The sequence below is a fragment of the Chiloscyllium plagiosum genome, chromosome 13 (assembly GCF_004010195.1).
Source record: "Chiloscyllium plagiosum isolate BGI_BamShark_2017 chromosome 13, ASM401019v2, whole genome shotgun sequence".
NCBI classification, from domain to species: Eukaryota; Metazoa; Chordata; class Chondrichthyes; order Orectolobiformes; family Hemiscylliidae; genus Chiloscyllium; species Chiloscyllium plagiosum.
Genome location: NC_057722.1, coordinates 56927179 through 56955078, shown reverse-complemented (window position 1 = coordinate 56955078; position 27900 = coordinate 56927179). Strand labels below are relative to the sequence as shown.

Genomic DNA, 27900 nt, shown 5'->3' with positions numbered 1-27900 from the left:
TTTATTGCCCATAAAGCACTCGGTGTAATAGATGTCTGATACTCTTGTAGTGCACAAAGCCAAGTAACTGTACCAATCCCAAACTAATCAAAGTTCTAAGTATTGCATAGTATTTAATTGAATAACATAAGAATAGCAAAAATATAACTCGGAGGTCAAACATTAAAGTCATTGAGCTCAAAATCATATTTTCTGCTTATTTATTGCCAGTCCATGATTTTTCTATCTAATAAAATTATTGGGAGCAGAAAATATTGATTGAAATGTCACAATCAGATTTGATGAAGATGACTCCATTCATAGTCAAACACAGCAACTGTAGCAGATATCATATAATTTCAGCTTTGCTAACTCCAGTTTAAACTAAAATGGAGTAAACTAAAATTAAGTGCATTTTGACGCAGGTTACAATCTTTTATATGTATTCTGATTAGCTCTTATGTGCAATCTTCTTGATTAATTTTCACAAGATCATGAGTTTTAATCTTATATTTTTCCAGAACATCATGCAGGTACTGTGTGGTATTTGCTGACAGCTGTCGTTCTCTTGAAAGAATCCAGGCATAATGGGTGTGTGTTATGCCAAGGAATGATACACAGGAGAATACCAGAGAGTAACTTGTATAGTCAGTGTCTAACACCCAGTAATCAAAAGCTTTATCATCTGAAATAAAAGAGTACAGAATATTAATCTATGATAAAACAAGCAGTTGGGTTTTTTTGGCTGCCTCATTAGTTAATCAAATTAAGTGCAATATTTGGAAAAGAAATTCAGACAGACTAAACACAGCATTTCCAACAATCACGTGATAAATATCTCCACTGGTTGATTGTGGCTTATCTTGCTACTGTCAGAGTGCAGGACCACATCTTAGCACCATCCCATTGCCCCAGTAAGCGAGCATTGACACCTTTGGTTTTACAGAACTTATGGTGAACTGTATCTTTGGCGATCTTCAGGTAATTTCTTAATCACTTACACCTCATTTTAAACTTTGGTTCTCTGATCTTAGACACATCTGCTATGAAGAAAAGATTTTCATGATCTACTCTGTCTATGCCTCTCATAATTTTGTATACTGTACTTCAATCACATCATCCTCTCAGCCTCCTCTGCTCCAAGGATAAAACCCTGCCTATATAAGCTCTCCTCCTAACTGAGATTTTCCTTCTCGGGCAACATCCAGGTGAATCTCCTCTACACCCTGTCCAGTGCAATCCCATTCTTTCAATAGTGTAATGATCAGAATCTGTGGCTTACCCAATGTTTGTTAAAATTATAACAAATATTCCTTACTCTTATATTATAAACCCAAGCTAATGAAGGCAATCATCCCATATGCCTTCTTCATCACTCTGTCACCTTTGCTGACACCTTCAGGATCAGTGACTTGCGCACCAATATTGCTTTGTTATCCATTATTCCCTAGAGAGCTATCACTCATTGTGTAATCCTTCTCTTATTGCATCTCTCAAAATGCATCATCTCACACTTATCAGAACTAAATTTCATCTGTCCATTGCTCTGCTGATTACCAGGTGATCAATATCAGACTGGAGCCTGAGACCATCCTCCTCACAATCAACAACACCACCAACTTCTCTCATTCAAACTTATCTATGCACATCCAAGTCAGTAGTGTAAATAACAAGCAGCAAAGGTCCCAGTAATAATCTCTGTGGTATTACCACTTGTGACAAGCGTCCAGTCACAAAAATAAAACCCTTCACCATCACCCCTTTACCTTCTACCTGCAAGCCAATTTTGGATCCACTTGCCAAATTGCCTCAGATCTCATGGGCTCTTACCTTTTTTTAAAGATTAGATTACTTAGTGTGGAAACAGGCCCTTCGGCCCAACAAGTCCACACCGATCCTCCGAAGAGCAACCCACCCAGACCCATTCCCCTACATTTAACCCTATGGGCAATTAGCATGGCCAATTCACCTGACCTGCACATCTTTGGACTGTGGGAGGAAACTGGAGCACCCGGAGGGAACCCACGCAAACACAGGGAGAATGTGCAAACTCCACACAGACAGTCACCTGAGGTGGAAATTGAACCCAGGTTTTGGCGCTGTGAGGCAGCAGTGCTAACCACTGTACAACCGTGCCGCCCTATTGGACCAGCCTTCCATGTGACACTCTGACAAAGGCCTTAATAAAGTCAATGGAGACCACATCAACTACATGACCCACATCCATATGTTTAGTCACCTTTTCAAAAAATTTAATTTTGTCAGACAGGATCAGTTTAGCAGTTTTCTGAACTTAATTAGTGTCACAGGGTCATAGAGATATAAGCACAGAAACAGACCCGTCAGCACATCTCATCCATGCTGACCAGATATCCTAAATTAATCTATTCCCATTTGCCAGCACTTGGCCCCTATCCCTCTAAACCCATCCTATTCATATATCAATCTAGACGCCTTTTAAATGTTGTAGTTGTACCAGCCTCCACTACTTCCTCTGGCAGCTCATTCCATATATGCACCACCCTCTGCATGAAAAGTTTGCCCCTTAGATCCCTTTGAAATTTTCCCCTCTCACCCTAAACCTACGCACTCTAGTTCTGGACTCCCCCTCCCCAGGGAAAAGACCCTGTCTATTTACCCTATCCATACCGCTCATGATTTTATAAAAGTCTATAAAGTCACCCCTCAACCTCCAATGCTCCAGGGAAAACATACCCAGATTATTCAGCCTCTCCCTGTAGCTCAAGTCCTCCAACCCTGGCAACATCTTTGTAATTCTTATTACTGTAAATGCAAATAGCTAGCTTGCTGAGATGAATAACATTTGAAAGACCACCTCAATTTGCCTGTTGAGACTGAAATTATGTTCAAAACCAGTGGTAAGGGTGTGGAATGCCCTACCTGCTAATGTAGTCCACTCCGCCACATTAGGGAGATTTAAACAATCCTTAGATAAGTACATGGATGATTTTGGGATAGTGTAGCTGAGAATAGTTCACAGATTGGCACAATATAGAGGGCCAAAGAGTCTGTTCTGCGCTGTATTGTTCTATGTAAGTGAGGCCTGCTCAACTAGCAAGAACATACCACCTAACACAGACAATGGTCATTCTACTCTCCTGTGGGAAGCTGTGCTGCCTTAGCATTCTAATCAAAGACTCAGAGCCACGTTGTTAAAACCCTATCACAGTTCACACTTATTGTTTGCAACACCCACTGCTGACACAAGGCCTGAATGGTTAGCACTGCTGCTTTAAATCACCAGGGACCATGTTTGATTCCACCTTCAGGCGACTGTTTGTGTGGAGTTATCATGTTCTCCCTCTGCCTGTGAGGGTTTCTGCTGGATGCACTGGTTCCCTCCCACAGTGAAAAGAGGTGCATGTTAGATGAATTGGCCATGCTAAATTGCCCACAATGTTCAGTGATGTGTAGGTGAGGTGGATTAGCCATGGGAAATGCAGGGTTACTGGGATAGGGTAGGGGATGGTCTGGGTGGGATGTTCTTCGGATGGTTGGTGTGGTCTCTTTTGGCCAAATGCCCTGTTTCCACACGGTGGGGATTTTGTTGTATTTTATTCATTCTATTCAAGCTTATTCATTCTATTCTGTTTAGTGAGCACAGACCTACACCAACAACGGCATAATGTAAAATAAAATCTCTATCCAATGTCTCAAATCGGAGGCAAATCAGTCACTACTGGAGTTTACATCCCTTGGAGGTTTTTCATTTAAGATTGAAGAATCAGTGTTGCTGTAAAAGGACAGATTTTGTCAAAGCTTTCTGTCTTACACTTACTGGACATTCACAAGAACCCCAATGTGAATAGGACTGACCTCAATTGCTAGCATTCGATTAAGTGAATTTCAGATTATCCAAACAAGGTGGCAAGGTCCCGATGGTTGGCTAACTGTTATCCGGCATTCTATTAATTGAATGAAATACTTTCTACCCATGTCCTTCAGATAATCGAGGTTCCCTGTATTCTTTTTGAGAAGACAGTGCTAACTAGTTGACAAATATACATTGTCATTAAAATGCACCAATCAACACTCTCTTCCCACACAGCATTCAATGTTGTTCTCCTTCATAACGATATTCTTGCGAACGTCCTGATGAGTACATGATAAGACGTTTTGGTGAAATATGTCTTTTTCTAAATGATGTATTCCTAAATGATATTTCAAAAGTCTAATGACTTTTTTTACCCACACATTAAAGTATTTAAAAATATAAACCTCCCAGAAGTCTTTGGTTTTATACACTGCTCCATCTTGTGATGTCAGTGATTCTGCACTCTATACTTGTATTCGTCCTTAATGGCTGTTGTGACATGAGTAATGTTCCACCACTGGACATGATGTGGAAAATATCTTATGTTAGTTATTGGCTAGCAGCAGAGTTTATTCAGGAAGCTTGCTTTTTCAGTAAAGACCCAACATCAATTTATATGTTTGAAAATTTTAGTGGAAATTATTTACCAGCTTTATCCCCAACAAATGCCAAACTCAGAAATTAACCAAGTTTTTAACCACTGCCAACATACTGAGAAACAATCAGCAGGAGTTACTAGAAAAACATAATCAGTAGTCAAAACACTGAACCTTGTATTACATTTAAAATAGGATCAAATTTTGTTTGTTATTGTATAACATACTTATTAATCGAGGAATTATGCTTTTTAAAACGTACCTAAAGGCTCTTGCATTATTTGTTCTGTGGAGTGAAGATAATAAAAATTAATCACAAGCTACAAACTTTGCATTGATTTTTTTTAAAAAGTAGAATAAAATAGAAATTTGCACTTTATTGTGAAAGATTTTAATTTCAATGATAATCAACCAATAACAAGTTGTATTTATCCATTACCTTTAACAAAGTGTCCTCAAGGAGGATCATAGGAAGAAAAGATTGTTGAGTGACAAATGACTAATAACACAGGAGGAGGCTATTAGAATCTTCAATCCATGTTGATTGTTCCGAAGCAATTCAGGCAATCCTGAGTCACGATTCAATTCGTGTAACTCTAAAAGTTCACGTCCTTCAGCCAATCCAATTTCCTTTCTGAAATCATTGATTGTTCCCATTTCCACCACTTTCACAGATAGTGAACCCCAGGTCTGTATAACTCACTGCATACAAAGGTTCTTTCTTATATTTCCTTGAATCTCTTGATTAGATGTCCATCTATGTCACCTAGAAACAGTTTGTCATTTGACTATCTTATTTTGGTCTGTCATAACCTTGTGCACTTCTAACACACCTTCCCACCATTTCCATTGTTCAATGAGAACAACACCACATTTTCCAACTTAACCTTGTAACTAAATTCCCCTGTATATGGGACTATTGAGGGTAAATCCCCTTCATATTCATATCCATTCTAAACTGTAATTTTTGTTATCCATTCCCTGAATATGTTCTGACATTTTCAAAGATCAATAGACTTGAACTTGCAGCACCCCTGCTCCTGTAAACTCTTTATAATACTGGTGTTAAGTCTCTTGCCTCTTCCTACTACTCCTGCCAAAATACATCACCTCACACTTCTCTGCACTAAATTCCACGTGCAACTTCTTCACCCATTCTCTATATTTCATTGCAAGCAATTTGTATCATTTTCACTTTTTGACACTCCTTCATATTTTGGAACATAGCAAAATTTGAAATTTCCCTCCATTCCATGATCCAAGGCATTTCTTCACAACAACACAGAGTGGTGGTACTAACACTGGCTGATGGGAAACACCACTACCTGATCTTCCTGCCTGAAATATGCCCAGTCATCATAACTTGCTGCTTAAATCCCTGAGCCAGATTTTTTTATCCAACTTGATAGTGACCCTTAATTTCACGAGCCTCAATTTTGTTAACCAGCCTTTTACATGCTATCTTATCAATGCTTTTTAAATGCAAAATGTTTTTTTAAAAGAAAACCATAACCTCTAGAGAGTAAATTCTTCTGTAAAAGCAAAATATTTTTTTCTCCAGGCAATGATCCTGCATGTTGAAAGTGGAAAGCAGCAATAGTCTGTAAAGGATGAGACAGTGGGATTATGGCAATGTCAGTGGTGAAGATGCACTCTCTTTGAAGAGATGTTCAAGTCCCACCATTGCAGCCGGTAGAATTTAAACTTGATTAGTAAGTCTGGAATATAAAGCAACTGAACAACAACCACTCCCTCCAACTATTTCGTTTACAGACCTAATCTTATGTTTCACCTAGATTCTGGTCCCAGAATGATTCAGGTCGAGCCCATCACTTTGGAACAGCTCCCTATCTTCCCCAACCCTGGTGCCAATGTTTTATGAATTTGAACCTACTTTTCCCACACCAATCTTTACTTTTTACATCTTCTTAACTTTGTGCCAATTAGCTCATGACTCAGGTGACTCTTGCTTTTTATAGCTTCAGCAAGATATCCCTATTTTTATGCTCCATTCCCTTTGAAATAAAACCAATACTCCATTTGCCTTTCCTTTTACTGTTGAAATTGGATTTTAGCTTTATGTGATACGTGCATAAGGATTCTGAAATCCTTTTTTGTTATAACTCTCTGTTGCCTTTTCCCAATAAAATAATATTCAGCTTTTCTCATCTTCCTGAGAAAGTGCACAATGTCATACTTTCATCGTTTATAATCCATCTGTCAAGTTTCTGTCCACTGACTTGACCAGTGTACACCCCTTGTCTCATCGTCGCTCCTTATGAGTACACTTATTCATGTGATATCTGCAAATTTTGCAATAGAATATTTACTTCCATCATCCAGGTCATTAATACAATATTGATAAAAATTGTGGCACTGATCCTGCAGCACTCCACTCATTACAGTTGTCATGCTGAAAATGTCCCCTTTATTCCAACACTTTGACTTCTATTAGTTAGTTAATCCTCTATCTATGATCGTATTCTACTCTCAAGGGTCTTATATTATAAAATTGACTTGTGTGCTGTATCTTAACAAATGCCAATGTGGAAATTTAAATGTGTTACATCAATTGCTTGTTCTTTAAATATCCTCCTTTTTAATTTAATCTGCATTGTTTTTCCTTGTATTTTTTTCTCTCATGAATGGTTTGTGTTTATTTCATGCCAGTTTGATATTTGTTTACTTGATTATTTAGGTTTTTTTGGACTGCTGTTAGTGTCTTTCATTGTGAAGACTGACAAAAAATATTTCTTCTGCCATTCTCTGGGTTGCCTTGTTATTTCTCAGCTTTGTTCTCTGAATAACCTGTGTTCACATTGTCCTCTTTCTTCTTTTTTATACATAAAAATAATCTTTTACTGTCCATTTTTCTATTAGTTGCTAGTTTGCCTTCATAATTTATGTTCTCCCTCTTTTTGCTTTTGACTATTTTCTTTGCCTTTTAAGACTTTCTAAATCCTTTGGTTCGTCACTAATCTTTGCCACATTACAAGTTTTTACTTCCAATTTGGTGCTATTCTTAACTTCCTTAGTTGGCATAGTTAGTTTAAATCTTCACTGGAATCCTTCTTCCTAACTGGGAACTACCTTTACTGTGAATCTGAATGCTTTTTTCAAATGTCTGCCATTGTTCCCCAACCATCTTTTTTGCTGAACTCTTTTGCCAGTCCACTCCAGCCAACTGTGCCCTCATCTCTTTGTAATTATCTTTATTTATATTTAGCACCGTTGATTCTGACTCAGGTTTCTCACTCTCAAACTGCATGCTAAATTCTACCATGTTGTGGTTACTGTTCCCAGGGGATCTTTTCCTCTGAGATCCATGATTCCTTGTTGGATCCACAACATAATTTTCTGGGAAACCATTCCAGAAACAGTTTATTTATTATTCCTTGTGGCTGCCTTTGCCAATTAGATAATCCCAATATACATGAAGATTAAATTCACCCAGGTTCAATGTACTGTCTTTTTTTATATGCCCTCATATTCTAATTTATTGGTTTTCTTATATTTATGATAGCAACATCTAAGACATTTGGGCAGACACATGAACAGGAAGGGAATGGAGGGATATGGCCCATACACAGGCAGATGAGATTACTTTAGAATGGCATCTTGGTCAACATAGACATGTTGGGCTGAAGGGCTGTTCCAGTGCTGTTCTGTGTCCTAACAGTCACTATTAGGGGGGGGCCTATAAACTATTCCCACCAATATCTTCCTCCTCTTGTTATTTTCTATCACCACCCATATGGATGTTACATTATCCAAATGCAAGGTCATTTCTTGCGTTCACACTTATTTCAGATTAACCATGAATTTAAAAATGCTATAAAGTCATGCTCATGAATCCCTACTGTACTGTTAATTCGTTTATTTTTATGAATACATATATATTTATGTAAAGAGCTATTAATTTTGCTTTTACAACAATGTTCTTCCTTTGATCTTATTTGCTTGTATGCTCTGCCCTTTCCTATTCCATTTTGAGTACCACTATAAAAATTATTGCTTGCAGTTCTGTTATTTCCTTTTGCTTGGTAAACCAACATACATTCCCTTCTGAAACCTTCCTCCTCTAATTAACTAAAAGCCCTCCAAACCCACAACTTCTGCCAAATAGAAGGACAAGGGCTGTGGATACTTGCGAACACTGTTATCTGCAAGTTCAGCTTCAAGCCACACACCATCCCAACTTGGAACAATATCACAATTCCTTCACTGTTACTATGTCAAAACCCTGGAACTCCCTTCCTAACAGCACAGTGGATCTATCTACACTCCATGACTAGTTCAAGAAGGTTGTTCATTACCACATTTTCTAGAGGTGATTATTAAATACTGCCCAAACCACATGAAAGATAAATAACTTTAAAAAAAAACTTACCAAGTCTGTAGATTAGTTTTGATTGATCTTTGGCTGTCTTGTCAGGTGGAATTAATTCTGCAGTGTGTGCAGTCACCTCATTACCCTTCCTGCAAAAAGGAGAAAAGCTTTGTATATATAAAGACAAATCCTATACTTCTGTCATGAATTCATCTGAAGTGAAGAGGTAGTAGTGATAGGACTGACTCACTTGTTCACAAACCCTTCATCAGAAATTCTTGATGAAGGGCTTTTGCCCAAAACATCGATTTTCCTGCTCCTCATATGCTGCCTGACCTGCTGTGCTTTTCCAGCACCACTCTAATCTAGACTCTGATCTCCAGCATCTCCAGTCCTCACTTTTGCCTCACTTGTTCACAGCTGATTTCCAGCGAGATGGATCTCCAATGTACCCCTTCACATCAACCACAACATACACCAGAAAGGCTTGATGTTATCAATGAGAGGATACTGTTTTAATGTGGTTGGAGACTAAGCGGTCTCTCCATATTATGAGGAGGAAATTTGCTGCCAGATTTGTGAGCTAAGTATGAAAATAATTCTTTTCTGTGACTCTTTAAATATTTATTTATTGATCAAAACTGAGGATATTTATCATTTGGGTGTACACATTGCTGAATCCAACAATAAAATATGAAAGAAATCAGATGCATGAGTGAAATAGAGCAATTGAAATGTGAGCAGAGACCACGGTTAAATGAAGATCCAAGGACAGACAGATAATGCAAGTACAAACACCAGAACACAAATTCAATTCGACAAGTTTGTGGAAAACTGAGAGATTTGTGCACAGGACCACTGAGCAATAATACATTTATACATTCTTACAGAAGACATACCTTAAACACAGAGTCAAAAAGTGTGGTACTGGATCATTTGGGAGGCAGAGGGGGGATATTGAGAGGAGGTACAGGGAGGTAGTTACTCCATAGCCACGCGAAGAAAGTAAATGGGTTACAGTCAGGAGATGGAAAGGGAACTGGCAGGCAGTGCAGGGGGTCTCCTGTGGTGGTTCCCCTCAACAACATGAATACCGTTTTGGATACTGTTGGGGGAGGGGATGACTTAGCAGGGGTAAGCAATGGGGCACAGGTCTCTGGCACAGTGTCTGTCCCTGTTGCTCAGAGGGGAAGGGGGAAGAGGAGCAGAGCTTTAGTCATTGATGTCTCATAGTTAGAGGGACAGATAGGAGGTTTTGTGGGAACAAGAGAGACTCATGTTTGGTGCGTTGCCTCCCAAGTACCAGGGTTCACGATGTCTCATGTTTTCGGGATCCTTGAGGGAGAGGGGAAGCAGCCCCAAGTTGTGGTCCACATCGGCAATAATGACATAGGTAGGAAGAAAGGTGAGAATCTAAGGCTAAAATTCAGGGATCTAGGATGGAAGCTTAGAGCTAGAACAAACAGAGTTGCTTTCTCTGGTTTGTTGCCCGCGCCATGTGCTAGTGAAATGAGGAACAGGGAGAGAGCGGGGCTGAACACATGGCTGCAGGGATGGTGCAGGAGGGAGGGCTTTCATTTTTTGGATAATTAGAGCTCTTTCTGTGGAAGGTGAGACCTCTACAAACAGGATGGTCTTCACGTGAATCAGAGCTGTACCAAAATTCTGGGGGGGTATTTGCTAATGCTGTTCGGGGATGTTTAAACTAATGCAGCAGGGAGATGGGACCTGAATTGTAGTTCCAGTGTACAGGAGGTTGAGGCTAGTGAGGTTAGGGATAGGTTTACAGAGAGGACACCAGCAATCAGGATGTTGGTTTGAAATGTGTGTAATTCAATGCCAGGAGTATCTGGGATAAGGTGGGTGAACTTGCAGCATGGAATGGTACCTGGGATTTTGATGTTGTGGCCATTTCAGAGACATGGATAGAGCAGGACAGGAATGGTTTTTGCAAGTTCCAGAATTTAGATGTTTCTGTAAGAACAGAGAAGATGGCAAAGAGGGGTGGCTTTGGCATTGTTAATCAAGGGTAGTATTAAGCAGATGAGATAATGTTTGAGGACTCATCACTGAGGTAGTTTGGGCTGAGGTTCGAAACAGGAAAGGAGAGGTCACACTGTTAGGAGTTTTCTATAGGCCTCCGAATTGTTCAGGGACGTAGAGGAAAGGAGAGAAAAGATGATTCTCAATAGGAGCGAGAATAACAGGGTAGTTGTTATGGGGGACTTTAACTTCCCCAACATTGACTGGGAATGCTATTGTTCGAGTAGCTTAGATGGATCCGTTTTTGTTCAATGTGTGCAGGAGGGTTTTCTGACACAGTATGTAGTCAGGCCAACAATGGGCGATGCCAAATTGGATTTGATACTGCTGAATACCTGACCAGGTATTAGATTTGAAGGTAAGTGAGCACTTTGCCGATAGTGACCACAATTCGGTTATGTTTACAATAGTAATGGGCAGGAATAGGTATATCCCAAAGGGAAAGAGGAATAATGGGGGAAAGGCAAATGTGATGTGACTAGGCAAGATTTAGGATGCATAGGAGGGCGAAGGAAACTGCAGGGGAAAGGACACACTTGAAATGTGGAGCTTATTCAAGGGACAGCTACTACGGGTGCCTAGTAAGTGTTTACCTAGCAGGTAAGGAGATAGTTGTCGAGAGAGGGAGCCACAGTTTACTAAAGAAGTTGAAGCTCTTGTCAAGAGAAAGAAGAAGGCTTACGTGAGGATGAGATGTGAAGGCTGAGTTAGGGGGCTTGAGTTTTATGTTAGCCAGAAAAGATCTAAAGAGAAGGCAAAAAAGAGCCAGGAGGGGACATGAGAAGTTGTTGGTAGATAGGATCAAGGAAAACGCTGAGGCCTTCTACAGGTATATCAGGAATAAAAGAGTAAGATTAGGGCCAATCAAAGACAGTAGTGGGAAGTTGTGTGTGGAATCTGAGGACATAGGGGAAGTGCTTAATGAACACTTTTTAATCAGTATTCATGTTGGAAAAGGGCAATGTTAGTGAGAATATGGAAATACAGGCTACAAGATTAGATGGGATTGCGGCTGACAAAGAGGAGGTTTAAGCGATTTTAGAAAATCTGAAAATAGGTAAGACTTCTGGGCCGGATGGGATTTATCCTTGGATTCTCTGGGAAGCCAAAGAGGAGATTGCAGAGCCTTTGGCATCGATCTTTATGTGATTATTGTCAACAGGAGTAGTGCCAGACACTGGAGGATAGAAAATGTTTTTCCCTTGTTTAAGAAAAGGAGTCGGGACAACCCTGATAATTATAGGCCAATGAGCTTTGATTGTGGGTAAGGTGTTGGAAAATATTATAAAATAAAGGATTTATAATCATCTGGAAAGGAATCATTTGATTTGGAATAGTCAACATGGTTTTGTGAGGGTAGGTCATGCCTAACTAACCTTATTAAGTTCTTCGAAAAAGTGACAAAACAGGTGGGTGAAGGTAAAGCAGTTCATGTGGCATACATGGACTTCAGTAAGGCATTTGATAAGATTCCACATGGTAGGCTATTGCACAAAATACAGAGTTTCTGGATTGAAGGTGATTTAGCCATTTGGATCAGAAATTGGTTAGCTGAAAGAAGACAGAGGGTGGTTGATGGGAAATGTTCATCCTGGAGCTCAGTTCCAGTGGTGTGCTGTAAGGATCTGCTTTGGAGCCACTGCTGTCCGTCATTCTTATCTGGATGTGGGCGTAAAAGGACTGGTTAGTAAATTTGCAGATGACACTAAGGTAGGAAGAGTTGTGGATAGTGCCGAAGGATTTTGTGGGTTACAGAGAGACATAGATAAGATGCAGAGCTGGGTTGAGAGGTGGCAAATGGAGTTTAATGCAGAAAAGTGTGAGGTAGTTCCCTTCAGAAGAGGTAACAGGAATGCAGGGCTAATGGTAAATTCTTGGCAGTGTAGATGAACAGAGAGATCTCGGTGTGCAGGTGCATAAATCCCTGAATGTTGCCACCCAGGTTGATAGGATTGTTAAGAAGGCATATGGTGTGCTGGCGTTTATTGCTAGGGGGATTAAGTTTCAGAGCAACAATGTCATGCTTCAGCTGTACAAAACACTGGTAAACTCACATCTGGAGTATTGCACACAATTCTGGTCACTGCATTATAGGAAGAATGTGGAAGCTTTGGAAAGGGTTCAGAGGAGATTTGCTCGGATGTTGCCTGGTATGGAGGGAAGGTCTTACAAGGAAAAGCTGAGGGATTTGAGGCTGTTTTCATTGCAGAGAAGAAGGTTGAGAGGTGACTTAATCGAGACGCATAAGATAATCAGAGGATTAGATAGGATGGACAGTGAGAGCCTTTTACCTCAGATGGTGAAGGTTAACATGAAGGGGACATAGCTTTTAATTGAGGGGTAATAGATTTAGGACAGATATCGGGGTACTTTCTTTACTCAGAGATTAGTAGGGGCATAGAACGGCCTGCCTGCAACAGTAGTAGACTCGCGACGTTAAAGGCATTTAAATGGGCATTGGACATACATATGGATAATAATGGAACAGTGTAGGTTAGATGGGCATCAGATTAATTTCACAGGTTGGTACAACAAGGAGGGCCAAAGGGACTGTACTGCGCTGTAATTTTCTGTTCTATGTTCTATGTAAAAGCACATCTGATCAGGCAGCTTTCAAGAAGCAGGAGAGTCGGCGTTTCGAGAATGGATGCTGTCTGATCGGCTGTGCTTTTGAATTGAATTGAATTGAATTTCTAGTCATGTGTACCGGGGCACAGTGAAAAGCTTTGTCTTGCTAGCAATACAGGCAGAGCTTTTCACTGTGCCTCAGTACACATAACAATAAATTCAGCTTTTCCAGCAGCACACTTTTCCACTCTGATGTCAGCATCTGCAACTCTCACTTTCTCCAGAGCTTAAATACACTCCATTCAAAAAAAAAAGGAACCTGCTTGTAGCTTTCAAATGACATAGATGAATAGAGATCAGAAAACAATGTAAATTGAAGGTTAAGGGCAAAGATGGCTGCAAATATTATTGTGAAAATAATAAAGGAGAACATAAGAAAGTAAGATTTGATACGCTGGGGCACTGGAAAATATGCAAGACACCATTAAAATTAGGAAAGTTTGGAACAAAGTTGATGGAAGCAGACCACTTCCAGTGTTGATGGTCAAAAGCAATGAGGAAGATTCCAAGATAAACCACGAAATGTCTTTTAAAAAAGCTGTAACTTTAACACACTTTATTGTGTGGCAGTGAAATTAAGTCCAGGTGTAAGGTTAAGTAAATATTCAAGATTATATTTGACAGATGAAGAAAATGTTGAAGAGAGATGAGAAGTGAGTGGATAAAAATCATAGGAACCATTTGCTCACAAGAAGGGTGAATGAACATCAAGGTAACTGGGTTAAACTGATGGCCTGATTCCATTTATAACTTCTGTGAATTTCCAGCTTATTTGCCTGGGTTCATTTCACATGAAGGAAATCACACCATCTGAGGAAATGTGAGAAGTGCTGCAGTGAAGACATGACAACAAGACCACAAGTGGTAGAAAAGTGAGGAGTCCCCTGAAGATCAGAACATATAATTCAACTATAGGTCTCAACAGAGACTGAGGTCTTCATCCGCAAGGTCTGGGCCTGACACAGAAGCAGAGCTTGCCAATACAAACCTCTTTTCCTCCTTTCAAGGAGCCCAGGTCGCTTACATTGTGTTCTACTGTATAGTGAGATCTTTTACATGGCAGTGCGAAGATGCAAGGTGGACAAGAGTGAATTCTGCTGGGATTGTGACAGGTAAAGAAGGAGTCTCCAGTGGCAGCTCCAATGGCATTTATCCTTATCAGGAAGAGTCAAGTTTTGATTCTATAACAATTTTTTTCATAAACCAGGGAGACAATGATTACGGCATCCAAACAGCAGAGTGGAGCTGAGACTACAACCAGATCAGACATGATCATATTGAACAGTGAAGCAGGACCGAAGGGGCAAATGGCCTACTCTTGCTGCTATGTCCTACATATGTATCTAAGGTGTGGAATCCATGGGCTGAATTCTCAAAAACAAATGAGCTGGAGTCATTTCAGAGGTTAGAATAGAAAACAAATATGAAACATGGCATTTTCATTTGATGAATTTAGGGTATCCTAAAAGTAATTAGCCCTTGTCTTTCTAACTTTTTCACCAATGCTAGTGGAAGCACAGTCGGTTGACACTCGCCTAACGTCTGCTGCCAAACACCTTATGGTGTGGCTGGTGTAACGTTCGAGTCAATTTGCTTGCAGCAAGCTCATTTATTCTAAAATTATTTCCCTTCAGCCCATGCTTAATTTCATGTGCATTTAACATCAGGTTTGCAACATCACACTGTATTTGAAGCATTCATTGGTTGGCAGCTGTCTTGATTTCCAAATGTAACATCCCAATCACTTAAGTCTTTTAATGAGACTGCAGCCTTCATTTACACTTATGTTCTTTTTAACCACAAGCAGCAGGGTTTCCAAGGCCACAAGTAACTCTGCATCAGTGTTTATTGTGGAGAAGGACATGGAAGATATAGAATGTGGAGAAATAGATGGTGACGTCTTGAAAAATGTCCATATTACAGAGGAGGAAGTGCTGAATGTCTTGAAACACGTAAAAGTGTATAGGTCCCGAGCACCTGTTCAGGTGTACCCTAGAACTCTGTGGGAAGCTAGGGAACTGATTGCTGGGCCTTGCTGAGATATTTGTATCATCGATAGTCACAGGTGAGGTGCCAGAAGACTGAAGGTTGGCTAACATGGTACCACTATTTAAGAAAGATGATAAGGAAAAGCCAGGAAACTATAGACCGGTAAGCCTAACATTGGTGGCAGGCAAGTTGTCGGAGGGAATCCTGAGGGACAGGCTTTAGATGTATTTGGAATGGCAAGGACTGAAGGTAGAAGACTGAGGGTGGTGGTGGTGGTGGACAGTTGCTTTTCAGACTGGAGGCCTATGACCAGTGGAGTGCCACAAGGGTCGGTGCTGGGTCCACTATTTTTTGTCATTTAGATATATAATTTGGATGTGAACACAGGAGGTATAGTTAGTAAGTTTGAAGATGACACCAAAATTGGAGGTGTAGTGGACAGCGAAGAAGGTTACCTCACAGTATAACAGAATCTTGATCAGATGGGCCAATGAGCTGAGGATTAGCAGATGAAGTTTAATTTAGATAAGTGCATTTTGGAAAGCCAAATCATAGCAGGACTTATACAGTTAATGGTAAGGTCTTAAGGAGAGTTGCTGAAAAAGAGTCCTTGAAGTGCATGTTCATAGTTCCTCGAAAGTAGAGTCACAGGTAGATAGGATAGTGAAGAAGGTGTTGGTATTTTTTCCTTTATTGGTCAGAGTATTGAGTATAGGAGTTGGGAAGTAATGTTGCAACTATACAGGACATGGGTTGGGCCACTTTTGGAATATCATGGCCAATTCTGGTCTCCTGTACAGAGTTTTTCAGCTGGAGGGATGTTGTGAAACTTGAAAGGGTTCAGAAAAGATTTACAAGGATGTTGCCAGGGTGGGAGGATTTGAGCTATAGGGTGAGGTTGAATAAGCTAGGGTTGTTTTCTCTGGAGCGTTGGAGGTAGAGGGAGGACCATACAGAGGTTTATAAAATCATGAGGGGCATGGATAGGATAAATAGACAAGATCTTTTCCCTGAGGGAGGGGAATCCAGAACTAGAAGGCATAGGTTTAAGATATAAACAGGGGAAAGATATAAAAGAGACCTAAGGGACAACTTTTGCACACAGAAGGTGGTGCATGTATGGAATGAGCTGTCAGAGGAAGTGGTGGAGGCTTGTACAATTGCAGCATTTAAAAAGCATCTGGATTGGTATATGAATAGGGAGGATTTATAGAGATATGGGCCAACTGCTGGCAAATGGGACTAGATTAGGTTAGGATATCTGGTTGGCATGGACAGGTTAGACCGAAAGGTCTATTTCCATGCTGTACATTTCTATGACTCTAACTTAAAAGAACCACAGCTTGCTCAGTTCATATGGCAGGTGCCTTGGCAATATTGCTCGCACACCAACAAGAATGTCCTTGATCTGTCTGTTTTCCATATCACTTCCAGAGGCCCTCAAACATCATCTGCTCCCCTGGGCCTTCATCCACCAGTGGGCCCTCGCTGATACTCCCGGACTACCATTGGATCCAACAGAACACTACCATCTCCACAATCAAAACCCCTATGACATCTTTCACACCCTTTACAGAAAGATGTTCTGCCTGTCAATCAGACTGACTTAATGGTTGGAATTGCACAAGGTATCTACACACGTATCACCTTTGAACAATAGTTTAAATAGATAGAGTCATAGAGATGTATAACATGGAAACAGACCCTTCGGTCCAACCCATCCAAACGGTCAGATATCCCAACCCAATCTGGTCCCACCTGTCAATGCCTGGCCCATATCCCTGCAAACCCTCCCTATTCATATACCCATCCAAATGCCTCTTAAATGTTGCAATTGTACCAGCCTCCACCACATCCTCTGGCAGCTCATTCCATTCATGTTGCCTCTTAGGTCTCTTTTATATCTTTCCCCTCTCACCCTAAACCTATGCCCTCTAGTTCTGGACTCCCCCACCCCAGGGAAAAGACTTTGTCTATTTATCTTATCCATGCCCCTCATAATTTTGTAAACTTCTATAAGGTCTCCCCTCAGCCTCCAACACTCTAGGGAAAACAGCCCCAGCCTGTTCAGCCTCTCCCTGTAGCTCAGATCCTCCAACCCTGGCAACATCTTTGTAAATCTTTTCTGAACCCTTTCAAGTTTCACACCATCTTTCCGATAGGAAGAAGACCGGAATTGCACACAATATTCCAACAACCAATGTCCTGTACAGCGGCAACATGACCTCCCAACTCCTGTAATCAATACTCTGACCAATAAAGGAAAGCATACCAAATGCTTTCTTCACTATCCTATCTACCTGCGACTCCACTTTCAAGGAGCTATGAACCTGCACTCCAAGGTCTCTTTGTTCATCAAGACTCCCTATGACCTTACCATTAAGTGTATAAGTCCTGCTAAGATTTGCTTTCCCAAAAGGATTAAGATGGCTGTATGTGTGGTAGATAAACACCGTCACATATTGGTCTAGTCAGGCAACTTTCTTCCTTATTATAATTTGATATAATTAAAGTTATTTTACTTCCTGTGTAAGAGCTTACTTACATAACTGCTTATCATCATTGGAGACAGGAAAAATGTTTAATCAATTGGTTGGCCATTGGGCCAACATTGTGGTGCTGATTTCTACATTGAATGAAAGTAATTAGCACAGTCAGTCAAATAGGTATCAGGGATTACTTGATGGGATTATCATTTACTGGGATCAGTATCCAGTGATGCTTCACTAAAACCTGTTTCATGGTGGCTGCAGTCAAGTGCAGGCCAGTTAAGAAAATGCCATTTTATCCACACCTGAGATAGGAAGATCAGGCTGGTACAGCAGAAACAGCAGCTGCTGCAGTGCTGAACAGACCCAGTTTGTTGTCACAGATATTGCAACATCTTCTTAATCTTTCTCCTTAGCGATCTGGAAGAAGACTTTTAAGTCTGCAATTAAGTGCACAAATAGGAAAAACAAATGATGTACTTCATTCCCATCTTTCTATAATCCAATCCTTTCAAATTTGTTCAATTTTATGCTCCCCTAAGCCATTGCTACACTTGGCACCGTTCCAAATTTTCATGGTTCTAATCAATGAGTGATCATACGGCCATTTGGAAAGCAACAGTAACGCCCTATTCTGCTGTACCAAAATAGTTTTCGCTCTCCCTTTATTTGGAGTATTATAGTCGCTAAATTTTAATAAGGATGTCATGACAATCATTTTAGTGTCTCGCGTGTGCACAAATAGAACACACACAAATCTGAACACACACGCAGACACGCACACACACAGCATTTACAATAGAACTTACGTAATCAAAGTGATAATCTCATATACGGTTTTTAGCCCATTGTAGGCCGAGGATATTGTTTCAGAAATACATCTGTGGTTTTCAGTGACATTATAAAGTCGCTCGATTTCATACCATGTTCCCATATACTGTAAAATAAAAACAAGTGTATTAGCTTATTAATTATGTGCATAATTCATTGAGGACCAAATGCTGTAGATGGGAATTAAATCGATACTTGCAACACATTTTCACAAGATCACCATGAAGTTAAACACTTTTGGGGTGGTGTATATCATGATTCTGTAAACATGATTCTCCATGCACCAGTGACCAAATCTCAATTCCTCAGATTTACCAGAAAATAAAAATGTACTTCGTGTTCCTTGTAATTCCTCCTGGGAGATAATTGCAAAGCTTCATTAGCAGAAAAGTGCAAGTAGGTCTTGATTTCATTTCTTTATTGTCACTTGTATTTCGGTACAAAATACAATGGAAAGTGTTGTAGAGTGTAACCATTCTCTGGCGCTGTCTTAAAACAGAAAATTACACAAAAACATAAAGGCAGAAAAATGAATAAATAAAGAAAAAGTGTTTGAGTTTACAGTGCTTCTTGTTAAATGCTCCGCCATGGAGTAGGGGGCCTGATGACCAGGCCAGAGTCCCTTGGCAGCGCCTCTGCAATGAAAGGCTGTTCTCATCGGCATCATTTCGCTTCCACCGCCGCTCTCGCCATTCTGAACCATCGCTAGACCTCACCAATGTCGACTTGATCAATGCCGTACCTCTGTCTCTTCAATATTAGAGAACAACGTGTGGTTTGGGTCAAAAGGCCAGAAAATTTCATGAAAATGAAGGTATCAAGGAGAAAATGAGCATCACTTATGGATCACTGGCTTCCATATTTATGGGATTTCAATTGCTGAACAACGCAAATTAAAGCGGAAACACTTAAATGCATAGCATAACATCCGAATGAGAGTAGACAGTTTATTTTTCTGTGGGACAATCCTTTGTCAGATTGTCAGGGGGAGACAGAGGCACCTTTACATGAACTACTCAAAATAGGAACAGCACAGAAATGGAAGGTCTAGAATACAGGAACATTTACTAACATAACAGCTGTTTTTATTTTTTTTAAAACTGTTGTTGGATTAATAGGCAGCCATCATGTTTTAAAATCATGCAACATTTTTATGTACAGAGTTGCAAAAACCAAAGATAAATGAAACAGTTGCCCTGTAGGGGAAGGTAGTGGATATTATTTGGTTGGCATGATAAAAGGCTGGGAGAGAACAAGGGGCCCTGGGAGAACAGCAGAGAGGAGGATCCGGAGACAGACAGCAGCACATAAAAGAATGTGAGAGGAGACATTTCTGAATACGAGTCATATTTGATTTTTAAAAAAAGTTAACTCTGCTTCTCTGTCCACAGATGCTGCCAGACCTGCTGAGTTTCTCCAGAATGTTCTGTTTTTTTTTTATTTCAGATCTCCAGTATCACAACAGTACTTTTATTGGGAGAGAGGAGGACTTGGATCTAGCCGAGGCCCGCCCAGACCAGCTCATCTTCCACTGGGTGGACCGGCCATACTCTAAAAAAACTCAAAGTTGGACGCAGAACAGCAAGTACTTAATTGGGTGCTCAATACCTTTCTTTATTAACTTATTTTCTAATTAAACAATTCAGAGATGTTATTACACACCTCCAAAGCAGGTCAGATTTGCATCCAGTCCTTACTGTCCAGGCATCAGGACACTACCACTGTTCTACACGAACCCTTGAACATTTTTCTGGTTAATCTTGCTGGACCCATTGCAATGAGAGATGTCAAGTGAAAGGATAGTTTAGCACATCAAATAACGAATATTAGTGAACTCAGTTTTATCACAATAAAACAATGAGCTGTATTGATGAAGATCTGAAACAAAGAATAACAGAAATTGAGAAGGTTATTGATGAAGCAGCTGAAGATGGTTGAGCCTTGAATACTACCCGAAGGAATTCCTGCGGAGATGTCCTATAGCTAAGATGAATGATGTCCAACCATCTTCCCATGTGCCAGATATGGCTTCAACCAGTGGAGAGGTTTCCCCCGATTCCCGTTATTGGAATACTGTCTGCAATTTTGATCTCCCTGCTATAGGAAGGATGTTGTGAAACTTGAAAGGTTTCAGAAAAGATTTACAAGGATGTTGCTCGGGTTGGAGGATTTGAGCTATAGGGAGAGACTGAATAGACTGGGGCTGTTTTCCCTGGATTGTCGGAGGCTGAGGGGTGACCTTATAGAGATCTATAAAATCATGAGTGACATGGATAGGGTAAACAGACAAGGTCTTTTCCCCGGGGTGAGCAAGCCCAAAAAAAAAAGGACATAGTTTAAAGTGAGAGGGGATAAACGTAAAGGGGACCTAAGGGGCACATTTTCACACAGAGGTGGTGCATGTATAGAATGTGCTGCCAGAGGAAGTGGTTGAGGCTAGTACAATTACAACATTTAAAAGGCATCTGGATAGATATATGAACAGGAAGGGTTTAGAGGGATATGGACCAAATACTGGTAGATTAATTTAGGATATCTGGTTGGTATGGACCGACTGGTTTGAAGGGTCTGTTTCAAAGCTGTACATCTCTGTGACTCCACAACTCCAGTTTTGCTCAGGCTCCTTGCTAGGGATCCTCAGTCCAATGCGGCCTTGGTGTCAAGGGCTGTCACAATCACCTCATTAGAATAGTTAGGTATTTGTTTTTGACTGGCAGAGACTCAATGGGCTGAAGGGCCGTTTACCATGCTGTAGATCTCTATGTCTCTTCTGAATGAATATGAAGGCATTCTTGGAAATGGTGCAAATTGGTAGCTGCCTTTGCATTAGCTGCAAGTTTCAGTGGTCAGCAGAGAATGATAAAAAGAGATTTAGATTAGATTACTTACAGTGTGAAACAGGCCCTTCGGCCCAACAAGTCCACACCAACCCTCCAAACAACAACCCACCCAGAACCATTCCCCTACATCTACCCTTTCACCTAACACTACAGGCAATTTAGCATGGCCAATTCACCTGACATGCACATCTTTGGACTGTGGGAGGAAACCGGAGCACCCGGAGGAAACCCACGCAGACACGGGGAGAATATGCAAACTCCATACAGTCAATTGCCTGAGTCAGGAATTGAACCCGGGTCTCTGGCACTGTGAGGCAGCAGTGCTAATCACTTGAGTCTCTGCCAGTCAAAAACAAATACCTAACTATTCTAATGAGGTTCATTCATTTATTTTTAAAATAAGTATATTTCAAGCATTATCTTCTAAATTGGAACATGCTCTTCAATCAAGGCAAAAGCTGTTGATCAAACACTTCAATAAATGTTTTCTCCTACCATCCCTAAGACCATTTAAATATTTAGCAATCTATCAATCTTTACCTTAAACATTGTCAAAGACTGAGCTTGTCAGCTTTCTTGGTTAGAGAATTCCAATGATTCACAATCCTCGAGATAAAAATAATTCTTAACAGTTTGGTCCCCCTTAATTTAAAACGTTTTTCCTCTGGTTCTAGATTCCCACACCTAACACCCATACACAGATTTGGAGACACTTCTTGCTCACATCTCCCAGACTAACACTATCCTTTTAAGCATTCTGTATGTTTTAATAAGATCATCCCTCATTTTCTGAAACTCTTCCAAAAACAGGCCCTGTTTTCCCAAACTCTCTTCATTGACAGTTCCACCATCCTTGGAACAGGTCCTACATGGAAACACAGGAAATACAAGCAGGAATAGGCCATTCAGCCCTTCGAGCCTCCACCCACATCCCACAAGAGAATTTTACAAATCACATTTTCCAACACTTAGCCTATCGCCTTGTCTGCCATGGCATTGCAAGTGCACATCTAAACCCTTGGAAATTGTATGAGGGTTTCTGTCTCTATCATCCTTGCAGGCAGTGAGTTCCAGATTCCCACTAGCTTCGGAGTTAAAAGATTTTCCTCACATCTCTTCTGAACCTCCTGCCTGTTACCTTAAATCTGTGACTCCCAGTCATTGATTCTTCTGCCAAGGGTAAAATTCTTTCCTGTTTACCCTACCCTCATGTGATCCTCATAATTTTATACATCTCTATAATGTCCCCCCTCAGTCTCCTCTGCACCAAGGAAAACAAGCCTAGTCTATCCAATCTCTCCTCATAACCAAAACTCTCCAGCCCTGACAACATTCAGGTAAATCATCGTTGTACTCTCTCCAGTGCAATGACATCCCTCCTATTATGTGGATTCCAGGACTGCACATGAAATTCTAACTGTGGCCGAACAAATACTTAATATAGTTTCAGCAATAAACAATGTGTGCTGCTGGAACCCACAGGACAGCACTTAACATTAACACTAATTTCCAAATATTTAGGAAGATGGTTCTAAATTAAATCTTTAAATTATAATCCAAGTTGTTTGATACTTACCAAAGTAAAACAAAGATAAATTTCCCCTACTCTTATGGTCTGTAACTAGCCCAATATTAGAACTGCTATATTCAATGAGTACCCTATTCCCATTAAAATGCTGGTGTATTTTACATGATAGATTCACGTGAATAGTTACAATTAATATAACATGATTGTTCAGCAGAATTATCCATTAAAATGATTTGAACAAATGAATATATTTCCTGTATTTGGCAAGTTACCTTAAAGGACATTACACTGAAATAATATATTAGTGGCAACAATTTCTGAAACTGACTCACCACAGATATAGATTTAATGTGATTATCAGAAAGTATTTGTTGAGACAAATAGGTAACTTTTTGGATCAGTGTTAACCCTTCATCAGAAATTTCAGAAGGATCATCAATGACCAAGAGGTTAACTCTGTTTCTCTTCACAGATACTGCCTAACCTGCCGAGTATTTCCAGCATTTTCTGCTTTGATTATTGATGGGTTCAGTGGTGACTTCCACACTCAAAGACATTTATTTTGAAGTACTAATGTTATGTATTATAAGCTCTGTTTGTGCTAAATGAGAAACCATATGAGTTCAGATGTAAGAACATAAACTGATTTTGCTTTGGATCCCTGTCGATAAAGTTGAGCAGATGGTCCGAAAATCCATTGAACTGACCAATCCCTTTGGCAAAAGATGTTTTATTGATCCTTTGGCATCTGCATAATTTATTTCCTTACACAAAATGGAATTGCCAGGCAACTAAAGAATTAACAGGACAAACCTGATCAAGACTAAAATTCTTTTGCACTTCCACATGTTCACATCTACCCCATTGGACAGCTTGAACTCTTTTGGTTAAACAAATGGAAGTGATCAACAGCAACTGGAACGGCCCCCACATGGTAGCAGCTTGAGAGGAATCTGAAACACAAAGAGATTTCTGAACCAAATATACTCACAAATTGACTGACTCACAAAAACAGAGGCTGTTCATTTAATTATATGGGGGCAACAATTTGTCTGTAAATTCTCAATAGGGGTTGCTGGTTCACTCAGTTGGCTGGATTGCAATATAGAGTGATGCCAACAGCATGGATTCAATTCTCACTTTGGCTGAAATTACCAAGAATGACTCTCCTTCTCATCTCAGTCCTCACCTGAGGTGTGGTGACCCTCAGGTTAAACCACCACCAGAGCAATCCTTTAGGAACTCTATTTCGAGAGTACACTTTTTTTTAAAAAAGCATGTTTCACCATCAGAAAGGATTTTACCTCAACAATCCACATCAAGGAGTAATCCCTGACTATTCTTGTGCAAAATGCTCCTCTATTTCTGTCATTTCTTAAATCTACCTTCCTTACAATGCCGACAATCATCATTATTTAGAGATGCCGGTTTTGGACTGGAGTGTGCAAATTGGAAGCACTAGCTTTCAGAGCGCTGCTTCTTCATCAGGTGGAAAGGAGTGGCGTTACGAAAGCTAGTACTTCCAATTAAACCTGTTGGACTATAACCTAGGGTTGTGTGATTTTTAAACTTTGGACAATCATTATAGATTTCTTAGAGCATTGTAACCCAATGGATTCTTCTGACACTTTGTCAAAATGGTGTTCAGCAAAATTGATTTTTTTTTTTAAAAAGCAACCTGGTTTATAGTCAGGGCTGATATTGTGTCCTGTATCTACAATGGAGTGGTGCTGGAAAAGCACAGCAGGTCAAGCAACATGCGAAAATTGATGTTTTGGGCAAAAGCCTTTCATCAGGAATGAAGGCAGGGAGCCTCCACGGTGGAGAGATAAATGGGAGGGGGGTAGGGCTGGGGAGAAGGTAGCCAAGAGTACAATAGGTGAATGGGGGTGGAGAATAAGGTGATAGGTCAGAGAGGAGGGTGGAGCGGATAGGTGGGAGGGGAGATTGGCAGGTAGAACAGGTCATGAGGACAGTGCTGAGCTGGAAGATTGGAACTGAGGTAAGGTGGGGGGAGGGGAAATGAGGAAACTGGTGAAGTCCACATTGATACCCTGGGGTTCCAAGGCAGAAGATGAGGCATTCTTCCTCCAGGTGTCGGGTAATGAGGGAGTGACGGCGGAAGAGGCCCCAGGACCTGCATGTCCTCGGCAGAGTGGGAGGGGGAGTTGAAATGTTGGGCCACGGGGTGGTGGGGTTGATTGGTGCGGGTGTCCTGGAGATATTCCCTAAAGCGCTCTGCGAGCAAAACAATAGAGCAAGTTTCCATTAACAGAACCAATTAGAAATACTCAGTATGAAGTCAGTGTTGAGTGGGTGGATGAAGCCATTGGCTTGATGTTGTGTTGCACTAGTTTGTCCTGAAATTTTGTTCTGGTGAAATGTCAGTTGTTCGTTAACAGACATCATCCTCCACTTGGGTCTACCCAAGGAGTCGCTCTGTATTGTGATCCAGCTTGCAAGCTCTGATGTTGGCTTTCACATTGTCTAAATACATCACTGAAGCACTAAAAACCAAAACGCTACAATGTACATATGGAGCTGCTCTCAAACAGCTGCATGCACTGTAAGGACACAGGCTACCTTAAAGCAAGTAAATTGTTAAAATTGTGATTCATTAAAGTTTCATCGATGGTAAATCATTGAATGGTTTTCAGTTATTTCTCCTTTACAGGGCTGTTTGTCCTCAGCAGGCTTTCCTCTAAGAGTTCTTGGGAAAATTCTTTGACATAACCGGCCCTCTCTCCCCTTCCAAGGTTACAATATATTTGCAGTATACTCTGTTCAGGCGAGTTTCCAGCACTTGTGATATTTCGTAGATTCAAACTTCTCACAAGGAAATTGGCTTCCACGAAGAGAACTAGGAACAAGAAAATTGATCTGAAAAGTCCACTCGGATCGTCTCGCTGCTCCGTGCCTGCCTTTCAATATCAGCTCAGTAATTACAGACGTGTGCGTGAAGGAATGAGCCCTTCACACACAGAGAGCATCCCACTCTTAGAGCTGGCCGGTGTGATGCGTTGAAGGACTGAGGGAGTTCCCTCACACGTTGCTTTGCACATCTGATCCCAAAGAAGGTCTCTACCGAAAGGTAAACGTCCTTCCGGTGAAAAGCACTTCATTCACTTGGGCTGCTTGTGAAAACTGAAAGCAGGTCCGGAGTGAACTCCACTCACCTCGGGAACAGCGTGGCCTCCTCCTTCTCTGTACAAATCAACTCAACTCGATACAGCGAGCTGATCCCAAGCACCAACCCCAGCTCTCTTCACTCGGGAAGCTGCTGTGGCCGCTTCAGAGGAGCAACAGTCTCCCCGCCCGGTCTAAACATGTGTGTGTGTGTGTGTGTGTGTGTATGTATGTATGTATGTATGTATGTATGTGTGTGTATGTATGTATGTGTGTGTCCAAAGCAGAGCTCCCCGTGTTCCAGTCCAGGCCAATGTTTCTCCCCTGAACCTCCCCAGACAGACTGACGCTCGCTCCCTTTAGGAACAGCATCCTGGCTGTATTCAAAATGGACACAGCCCATTGCACAAACGGAGCAGCTTTCAGGCGGGACAGGAGCTGTGTTCCCGAAGTTCCTTATTGTTATCATTATCACAGAATCATTCAAATGTGGAAGGAGGCCATTCTACTATCGACCCAGTCTGGTTTTATTATCTAATCCGGTTCCAATAACTAAACCGGTCCTATTATCCAGTCCGACCCTATTATCCAGCCCGGTCCTAATATCCAGTCCGGCCCTATTATCCAGCCCGGTCCTAATATCCAGTCCGACCCTATTATCCAGCCCGGTCCTAATATCCAGTCCGACCCTATTATCCAGTCCAGCCCTATTATCCAGCCCGGTCCTAATATCCAGTCCGGTCCTAATATCCAGTCCGACCCTATTATCCAGTCCAGCCCTATTATCCAGCCCGGTCCTAATATCCAGTCCGGTCCTAATATCCAGTCCGACCCTATTATCCAGTCGGGCCCTATTATCCAGCCCGGTCCTAATATCCAGACCGACCCTATTATCCAGCACGGTCCTAATATCCAGTCCGACCCTATTATCCAGTCCGGTCCTAATATCCAGTCCGACCCTATTATCCAGCCCGGTCCTAATATCCAGCCCGGTCCTAATATCCAGTCCGACCCTATTATCCAGTCCGACCCTATTATCCAGTCCAGCCCTATTATCCAGCCCGGTCCTAATATCCAGTCCGGTCCTAATATCCAGTCCGGTCCTAATATCCAGTCGGACCTATTATCCAGCCCGGTCCTAATATCCAGTCCGGTCCTATTATCCAGTCCGGCCCTATTATCCAGCCCGGTCCTAATATCCAGTCCGACCCTAATATCCAGTCCAGCCCTATTATCCAGTCCGGCCCTATTATCCAGTCCGACCCTATTATCCAGTCCGACCCTATTATCCAGTCCGACCCTATTATCCAGTCCGGCCCTAATATCCAGTCCGACCCTATTATCCAGTCCGACCCTATTATCTAGTGCCAATGCTGCCCTCACTCGCTGTGTGAAATATGGTTGTTTTCCCCCTCAGATCACTTGCTTCGTGTGTACATCATTGTTATATCGCCTTTCTCTCCTCCGAGCTTCTCCCAATAACTCTTCTCCCTTTCAGTCAGCCCCCTCCTCCCTCTCATTCCCAGCAGCTTACCCTGAGCAATGTGGAGAGTGAGCGGCGGTCAGTACCACAGCCGCTGGGTGCCAGCATCTGCCGAGCAAACTCACAGCCAGTCCTTATATTGCGGGTCCGCGCAAACCACCCAACTCCGAGATCACTGAGCGAACAGGGAGAGGGAGATTCAG

At 41.3% G+C, this 27900-nt stretch overlaps 1 protein-coding gene across 3 annotated transcripts; it reads right to left on the bottom strand.

Annotated features, from left to right (window-relative positions):
• Positions 1–27900, bottom strand: LOC122556329 (apolipoprotein D-like). Of its 3 annotated transcripts, none has more exons than XM_043702959.1 (6): positions 27749–27900; positions 23902–24041; positions 18699–18826; positions 8801–8889; positions 4673–4696; positions 1–664 (listed from the first exon to the last, which is right to left on the bottom strand). In XM_043702959.1, exons 2-6 carry the CDS (start codon positions 24019–24021, stop codon positions 438–440), a joined length of 588 nt encoding a protein of 195 aa, XP_043558894.1. In that variant the 5' UTR covers positions 24022–24041; positions 27749–27900; the 3' UTR covers positions 1–437. The 3 variants fall into 3 exon arrangements, with proteins under 3 accessions (XP_043558894.1, XP_043558895.1, XP_043558896.1); XM_043702960.1 differs by lacking the exon at positions 27749–27900 and adding an exon at positions 26265–26434; XM_043702961.1 differs by lacking the exon at positions 27749–27900 and adding an exon at positions 25892–26254.

Excerpts from the sequence above, each read along its gene's own strand:
- LOC122556329 (XM_043702959.1), bottom strand. The coding sequence starts at position 24,021 with ATGTGGGGGCCGTTCCAGTTGCTGTTGATCACTTCCATTTGTTTAACC. Across the intron at positions 4,697-8,800 it reads AAAACTAATCTACAGACTTG|AACAAATAATGCAAGAGCCT; the intron begins GTAAGTTTTTTT and ends TTCACTCCACAG. Across the intron at positions 665-4,672 it reads AATAATGCAAGAGCCTTTAG|ATGATAAAGCTTTTGATTAC; the intron begins GTACGTTTTAAA and ends CTTTTATTTCAG.